We start from the raw sequence: 8,678 nt of genomic DNA on the forward strand, positions 1-8,678 counted from the left end.
AGGTGATAGGCTTGTCGGACTAGTCTAGGTAGGCTGGCGCTACCACCTTTACCGAGCAGACCTCCCGGCGCTCCTGCTTGCGGTGCCGAGCCGAGGCGTTCGCCACCTGCTCGCCGTAAATCATGAAGCAGTTGTGGATCTCGGGGAACTCCTCTTCCTTGCCGCCCTCCTTCTTGTTGTTGCCTTGGCCCTTGCCATCTTCCGCCGGGGGCCCGGCCTTATGGAAGTAGCATCGGAGCATGACACATTCTTCAAGGGTGTGCTTGACGGGACCCTGGTGATAGGGGCACGGCTCCTTGAGCATCTTGTCGAACGCGCCGGCCCCTTCAGGGGGCTTCAGAGGGTTCCTGTGCTCGGCAGCAGCGACAAGATTCGCGTCAGCGGCGTTGCGCTTCGCTTGCGCCTTCTTCTTGGCCTTCTTCTTCGCGCCACGTTGGGCGGACGCCTCGAGGGCGTCTTCCTTCGGCTCCCCCTGAGGCTGCTTGTCTTTCCAGAAGATGGCCTCGACCGCCTCCTGACCCGAGGCGAACTTGGTGGCGATGTCCATCAGTTCGCTCGCCCTGGTGGGAGTCTTGCGCCCCAGTTTGCTCACCAGGTCTCGGCAAGTGGTGCCGGCGAGGAAAGCTCCGATGACGTCCAAGTCTGTGATGTTAGGCACCTCGGTGCGCTGCTTCAAAAACCGCCAGATGTACTCTCGGAGGGATTCTCCAGGCTACTGGCGGCAGCTTCGGAGATCCCATGAGTTCCTAGGGCGCACATACGTGCCCTAGAAATTTCCCGCGAAAGCCTTGACCAGGTCATCCCAGTCGGAGATCTGCGCAGGAGGCAGATGCTCCAGCCATGCCCGGGCAGCGTCGGAGAGGAAAAGGGGTAGATTACGGATGATGAGGTTGTCATCGTCCCCCCTCCCAACTGGCATGCCAGTCGGTAGTCCGCGAGCCACAACTCCGGCCTCGTCTCCCCCAAGTACTTGGTGATGGTAGTCGGGGCTCGGAAACGAGCGGGGAACGACGCTCGTCGTATGGCCTGGCTGAAGACTCGTGGACCGGGTGGCTCGGGCGAGGGACTCCGATCCTCCTCGCTGTCGCAGCGTCCCCGCGCCTAGGATGGTAGCCTCGGTGCACCTTCTCATCGAGGCAGGCTCGATGGTCGCGATGGTGATGCTCATTGCCAAGGCGATCCCGAGCGGCAGGTGCCTCATCCCGTGTGCGCTCGGGATGGACCGAAGCCTCCCGCATGCGTCGGGAGGACGCCGTGTGATGCTCCGAGGGGTTAGCTCGCCTTCGGGAGGCAGAGCTCTCGGCTCGTCGAACTGCGGCACCTTCCAGGAGATCCTTGAGTTCGCCCTGGATACGCCGTCCCTCGGTGGTGGATGGCTCTGGCATGGTTCGAAGTAGCATCGCCGCTGCAGCTAGGTCCTGGTCGGACCCGCTGACGGCCAGGGGTAGCGCTGCCCTGGCATTGTCGATGATGCGGCGCTGGACGACCCGGGCCCGATGACAGGCTCCTCCGGCGAGTGTTCGGCCTGCCCACTCCTGTTCGATGTTCTGTCGGAGCTGCACAAGCCACCCTGCTTCCTCATCGACCCTAGCCTGCATCTCGCGGATTTGCTCGAGCTGTGTTTCCTGACCCCCCGCAGGGACTGGGACCACAGCTAGCTCCCGCGGGATGTCAACACGAGATGCAGGCCTAGGGGGATCGTCAACCTCCGGCATACCGAGGTGGTTGCCTTCATTGTGATCTCCCTGATCGACGTGGAAACATTCGCGACTTGGGCCGTAACCCTCGTCGTTAAGGCCGTGGCCATCGTCAGAGCAACCGGAGAGGCAGTGGTCACATGCGAACATGAAGTCCCACATGGCACCAGGGTCATCGAGGCCAGAGAAATCCCAACCAAAGTCGGGGTCGTCCTCTTCCTCGGAACCCGCCGGTCCAGAGGTTGAGACGGCTGTCAGTCGGTCCCAGGTCGACCACATATGGTACCCCGGAAGGTTTGGATACGCCCTTACAAAAGCGCTCACCGTAGCGGGGTCGCTAGGTGGATCGAAGCTGAATCGAAAGGGAACAGGGTGGAATACGGACGGTACCTTTTGATCGATGGACGGTGGTGAAGTCGCGTCGGGGACGGAACGCACCGTCATCTCAGGTATGAGGGTGACGCCCAGTAGGTCCTTTGCGAGGGTGCTGGCGTCGTCGGTCCGCTTGGGGCTAGCTCGTTGCGGGGAAGCGGCGCTCGCCGTTGTCCCAGGCGCGAGGACAACACTCGACATGTCCCCAGGAGGAGTGCCGGCGTTGTTGGCTCACTCTGGTTCGACAGTCGATAAGGTGCCGCCTCCTGCGTGGCCACGGTTGCGCCGTCTCCGTCTCCTCCGGCGAGGAGGGTGGCGGGGATGACCGGAGTGTTCCTCTTGCGCCGCGGGGAGATGCCGTCGTGGAGGTCGCCTCCGCCGGGCGAGCCGTTGACTGTCGTTGTCGTCGTGCTGCGGAGGGAGGAGTACCATGTCGTAGCTACCGTCGAGGGACATGAACTCGAGACTCCCGAAGCGGAGCACCGTCCCAGGCTGAAGAGGTTGCTGAAGTCTACCCATCTGGAACTCAACGGGAAAGTGTTCGTTAACACGCAGCAGGCCCCTACCCGGCGCACCAGCTGTCGGCGTTTCGGACCCGGGGGGGGTCCCTGGACCGACGAGTGAATTTGTCGCTGCGTGCCCCTGCCCAGATGGGTTGGCGTGGGATGGAACACAAGTGGAGGTATGAGCCTTGTATTATCCTGCACCAGGGTGCTCGTAGTAGGGGTTACAAGCGTTGCGAGAGAGCGAGGGCGAGAGAGAGCGGGTAGCAGAGAGCGAGAGAGAGAGGGTCCGGCCCCAGCTCGTCTTCTCCCGCCGTGTGTTCGTATGTTCGTATGCTCGTCCCTCTGTCCCCCCTTTCTCCCCCCTGTGGGGCCCTGTACATCCCCTTTTATAGACGTAAGGAGATGCCCAGCTGTACAATGGGGTGTAGCTGGGAGCTAACGTGGCTGGCAGGGAAGTGCCTTGAGCCCTGTACAGATAACAACGTGGCCGTTGGGGGGACGTCTCGAGTCCTGTAGAGATAGTATCGTGGCCGTCGGAGAAGTGCCTTGAGCCCTGTAGCAGTACAGCTGTTGGTGCTGTATGGATCCTGCTGACGTCTCCTTGCTTCCGTAGGGGGCTTGAGAACCACCGACGTCATGGTTGCATGCAGGAAACCACCATCGCCTGTTACCTGGGTAAGCGGGATGGGACGCCGGTCTTGTTCCTTCGTAGCCTGAGCTAGCTAGGAGTAGGGTAATGATGCATCCTTCGTGGCGCGGTTGACCCGAGCCTGAGGTCAGGCGAGGCGGCGACTCCTCCGAAGCCGAGGCTAGGGCCGAGACCTAGGGTCGGGCGAGGACATGATTCTTCCCGAGGCCGAGGCCGAGGCCAAGCTCTGGGGTCGGGCGAGGCGGAGATTTCCTTCCGAGGCCGAGGTCAAGGCCGAGCCCTGAGGTCGGGCGAGGCGGAGCTTCCTGTTGTGTCCGAGGCTGAACTCGACCGTTGTCGGTTTCGCCCGGGTGGTTGGCACAGCAGCCGTAGCGGGGCGGGCGACGCTGTTTTCCTGTCAGATCGGTCAGTGAAAGGGCGAAGTGACTGCGGTCACTTCGACCTTGCCGACTGAGGCGCGCGTGTCAGGATAAGGTGTCAGGCGACCCTAGCATTAAATGCGCATGCAACACGGTCGGCTGGTAAGGCGATTTGGTCAAAGTCGCTTGCACGACAAGGCTTGCCTTTGGCTGAGCCGAGGGTGCGCTCACTGTCTGAGGAGACCCTCGGGCGAGGCGTGGATTCGTCCGGGACCACTGTTCCGCCCGAGGCCGGGCTCGGGCGAGGTGAGACCGCGTCCCTTGGTAGACGAAGCCTTGACTTTGACCCGAGCCGTCAGTCTTCACGGTTTGCTCTGAAGGTGTTTACCAGCCGTGATTAGGAGTGGTGGGGGTACCTCTAATTACGGTACCCGACACAATTAAATCCATAAAATATTGTAGTGCCGACCGAAAATTACAAATAAGTTACCAATACTAATAAATAGTCTATAAAAGATAACTTAAGTTCCCACATGGAGATAAACTTAAGCTCCCCACATAAAAATGATAAAGTCTATTAATTTTATATAAATTTGATATTATTTCAATGATTTTGGTCTAAATATGTTTTTAAACAAAATATCTATGTACTATAAAGTTATAGATCTCTTAGAGCTCTATAACTTTCATATAAACTGTATCTTCATCCGATTTCATATGCAAAAGTTATGATTTTATAACTATATTATACAGAAAAAGGAAAACGGGTACCCGATTTTCAGGAACCCGTATCCGATCCGAATAGACGGGTATTTACCAGTAGTCCTCGCTCCGTATTCGACCCAAATTCGAAGTTGTAGTATCCGGGTATTACCCGTATCCGCCCCGAATATAAAAATTTATGAATCCATGTCCGAAAAATGTGTATTTGTATTATTCGTATCCAGCACCCAACGGGTATACCCAACCCGTTTTCATCCCTACATGTTTTGTTGTGTCTACCTTTTTTATCAACAATAGTATTTTCCAAAAACTAAATCAAATACTACTATCTATTGAGCACCAAAATGACACGGGTCGACCCTGAGGCCGGATGGTTCGTGGTCCGGACTGTCCGCCATAGCAACGCAGATCGTCCGTGCATGCACAAAATCAGTTAAGGTTTCGTATTTCTTACAGGATTTGTTAGCCAACTCTACGGGATTAACTCGATAACCGACTTGTAATGGGTACAGACCTCCCTCTTTATATAGATGAAGGGTTACGATCGATTGATCCCCAATAATTAATCAATCAATATACATCTAGTTTTTTACATTTTGCCCTAGGAGTAGACAATTACTTAGATTCCTCTATCTAATCTTCACCTCTCTCCGACTCTGCGTTGTTTAGAGGCGTCTTGGATGGCCTGCCGATCTCAAGACACACTCTAGGATCTCTCCTCCCCGACGGGGTCCCTCTCGGGAGCGAGATTTAGGCGCCGTCGGTGAACTCCACCGACCCTGCGCACGCGTGGACCGTTCCGCCATCAGGCGTAGACAATCCAGCTCGTCAGGCAGGAACCCTAGCCTCTGCGCCAGGTCGCGAACCGTTCAACCCCTAGCTGCAGACCGTCCGCGCCTCTGCAGAGAGCATCACTATGGGTTCTCATCACAGTGATTAACGCCCGGATAAGCGACAACAATAAAGATTAAGGTCGTTTAACAAATGCCAACCGCTCCGCTTGAATTGAATGGCCATAACTAGACTCCCAATCAAAATTGAAAAGCCAACCACTCCGAGTTGGACTCGCGCCTTATTCGATGTGGTTTTAATCCGACTACGGTTATAATTTATATAGGATTTTATTATTATGGATTGTAGCTGCAGCAGTGCAGCTGAACAGCTGAACAACCGGTGCCTATCAGAACTTTGTATTTTTTCTGTTTTTCTACACATATAAAAGTATACTAAAACGTTTAGGATACAAAAACGCACCATTCAAACGTATCTCATGTCATGTCAGTGTGACGGCAAAAAAACATATTTATATATTAATATTTTTTATATACATTAATAAGGGATAGAGAACAATATCTGTCGTTTAGGGACCGAGGAGGTATAGCATTCTTTTCATAAAACGACCCCACCCCGAAAATCTCCCCGCTCACAAAGCAGTCCTCCCACCGCACGCAACGCAGCCTCGACCTCGACCTCGCCGTCGCCATGGTGAGCAAGCAGACCCGCCGCCTCCTCGTCCTTGCCGCCGTCGCCGTATGCCTCCACCTCCCCGCCGCCTCTGTCGCCACCGACGTCGATTACTGCAGTGAGTAGAGTATCCTCGCCCCCGCCCCCGCGCTCCGTTTGGGTCCTGTAACCGGAATCTGTTCTTGTTCATGGCCTGCAGGTAAAAAGGAGTACCCGGTGAAGGTGAGCGGGGTGCAGATCGTGCCCGATCCGGTCGAGCCCGGCAAGCCCGCCACTTTCAAGATCTCCGCTTCTACTGGTATAGTACTTGACTTATTGGTTGCAGCCTCCGTGTTTGCTGGTGTTACTTGCCGCTGGTAGGAGTCCTGACTCCTGAGTAGTTGGTTATTTTACTCCGCGATGAATTTGACATACGTACGCTACGAAGAGTTAGTAATTACCAACCAAATGAGTTTTGCGCAGGACTGAATTTAGTTCGATTTTTTTTTTCCGCTGTGTTATTTAAGTTTTGTAGGGGGTACTTACTAGTACCTTTGGGTGCTGTTGCCGGATGTAATTTCTTGTGCAGCATGTCGTGCGCTACGGGGGATTGGGATTTTTTTTTCCTGTTTCCATCGTCCTTACTGTGCTGCTGGAGTGCTGGTGTTAGGTTGCATTGCAGTAGCGGTTGAAGAGTTTGTTCAGTGAACTTATTGTGGAACCGTAGTAGTAGTAGTAAGTCCGATTGAATTTCGCTCGTATTTAACTTTGGAGCTGGTAGTACGACCTTGGGCATTGCTGGCGTGAAGCTGGACGTAATTTTTCCTTCCTTTCTGTGCATGTGCAGTGGTATTCTCGCTTTGGTTTCTGCATCTGCATGCCTTTGGCTAATAGTTGGGGTTGGGGCAGACGTTTTTAGTTCTCGTTTGTAACTCTGTAGATCCCCGAGTGACAAGACACTATGCATCATATGGGGCCATATGGGAAGGTTCCATGTTATGACTAACAATGCTGGAATACTGTTGAGTCTTTAGTTGGATGTTAGCAGGCTCAAAAGTGTGAGTGGCTACAGCTACAGTTTGTCTCAGGACTACATCTGATGATAGTTCAATGTTTCTGCATATGTAGTTGTTTGCTATTAATTCCAGTCATACACTCAACTATACTTGAAATGGTCCCTTGCATCACATTCATCACGACAAAATACTTGTCAAGTGTAGGATTGCTTGTTACGATATCTTTTGGTACTATAGTGAACCACTAGAAGCCACAAGCTAGGATGGTATTAAATAAAGTCTTGTGAAAGGTAGTAAGCAGGTTTGCAAAGGCTACAGCAGGGAAAAGAAGACTTTTGCCCTGCCTCTTGACTTTGAGAAACACTAATAGGTTTCTAGTGCTTCCTGGAAACATTGTTGAGAATAATTCAACCATGTGTCTTAAACATCATCTAAATATGTCATAGTATAATGGTTTTTTTTCCAGATGTTCTCGTTTAGTTGCCCTTCAGTTTCTCTGCTGAATCTCTTTATCTTCAGATAAACCCATGCCTTCTATATCACCGCAAAAAACAGATCATGCCTTCCACAATTCTTTTTTCTTGTTCAGATAAAACCATCGAGAAGGGGAAGCTGGTGATCGACGTCAAGTACTTCTTCTTCTACGTGCACTCGGAGACGCGCGAAATCTGCGGAGAGATCTCCTGTCCGGCGACCGGCGACTTCGTGCTGTCCCACGAGCAGACGTTGCCAGGGTTCACTCCACCGGTGAGGTTTCCGCGCAGCCAGCGTGCAGCCAGTCACCCATTTAACTCTGTTTAGGGAAACCCCAGGCATGCATGTCTTCTCCCAGGCTGTTCAAATATGCGATTGACGCGTTTGGTGCTTCTGCTTCGTCGCAGGGGTCGTACACGATCTACATGAAGATGGTCGGGGACGACGACGAGGAGCTCAGCTGCATCTCGTTCGGCTTCAGCATTGGGTTCGTCGCCTCCAGCTGAAACCCGCCTGAGCTGCGCGCCAGAAGTCGCCCAACATGGATGTAATTATGTAAACCAATGCATTACGGAGACGCTCAGATTTCTTCAACCTAGAGCACAGATATTTGTCGACTCTGAAATGAAATGGCTTGCGTGCCGTCGTTGTTCGTCAACCGTCTTTCTGCATGTTTGCTAAAGTTTAGTCTCAGTTACATCTCCAGTGTTTGAATGACAATTACGATAATTATAAAACTAAAATTTATCGCATAGATGAAGACTAAGACGACGAATTTATTAAACTTAAATAAATCTATATTTAATTTAATGTTTATAATTAATTTTAAATATTTGATGTGACACGAAACCGAAGGTAACTGAACAACTACTCTAACCAAATGTTGGCGATTCCGTTTTGTGCCATGGCCCCCGTACCCCGTGAACGACATTTCAACGGCGAGCAAAGCACGAAGCGGTTAAAAGGACGCGCTGCGGCCTGCGCGGCTGCCTTCCTCCGTCTCCCCACCTCCGCTCCCACTTTCCCCACCACCACCATTATCGCCAAGACCACACGCGTCCAGACTCCAGAGGCAAGCAAAAGCGAGGCAAGAAAGCGGCAGCCTCCTCGATCGATCGATCGATCGAATCGAGGTCTCAAAGTCTGACAGCCCCACCGACAGGCTGCGCCGCCGGCGGAGTCCACTCCGCCCGGCGCTATGACCATCAAGACCTTGAAGGCGCGCATCCTGCGCGCGCTCAAGTCGTCCCTCCCGGCGGCGGCCGGGGCCGACGGCGCAGCGCCGGCGCCGCCGTCCGCCCGCCAGTACCACGGCGACGTCGACGCCCTGTCCGACGACGCGTCCTTCTTCGATGCGCGGGAGCCGGAGACGCCCACCAAGGCGCACCGCCGGCGGCGGCCCTCCGCGGAGCCGCTGGACGCGTGGGAGCTGGTGGACC

At 53.8% G+C, this 8,678-nt stretch overlaps 1 protein-coding gene across 1 annotated transcript; it reads left to right on the plus strand.

Annotated features, from left to right (window-relative positions):
* Window positions 1–5,741: 5,741 nt before the first annotated feature.
* LOC100193299 (ML domain protein) lies at window positions 5,742–7,861 on the plus strand. The gene is made up of 4 exons (NM_001138438.1): window positions 5,742–5,888; window positions 5,970–6,068; window positions 7,355–7,512; window positions 7,647–7,861. Exons 1-4 carry the CDS (start codon window positions 5,789–5,791, stop codon window positions 7,743–7,745), a joined length of 456 nt encoding a protein of 151 aa, NP_001131910.1. The 5' UTR covers window positions 5,742–5,788; the 3' UTR covers window positions 7,746–7,861.
* Window positions 7,862–8,678: the final 817 nt, after the last annotated feature.

This window comes from Zea mays, chromosome 7, assembly GCF_902167145.1.
Source record: "Zea mays cultivar B73 chromosome 7, Zm-B73-REFERENCE-NAM-5.0, whole genome shotgun sequence".
In the NCBI taxonomy this organism is placed as follows: domain Eukaryota; kingdom Viridiplantae; phylum Streptophyta; class Magnoliopsida; order Poales; family Poaceae; genus Zea; species Zea mays.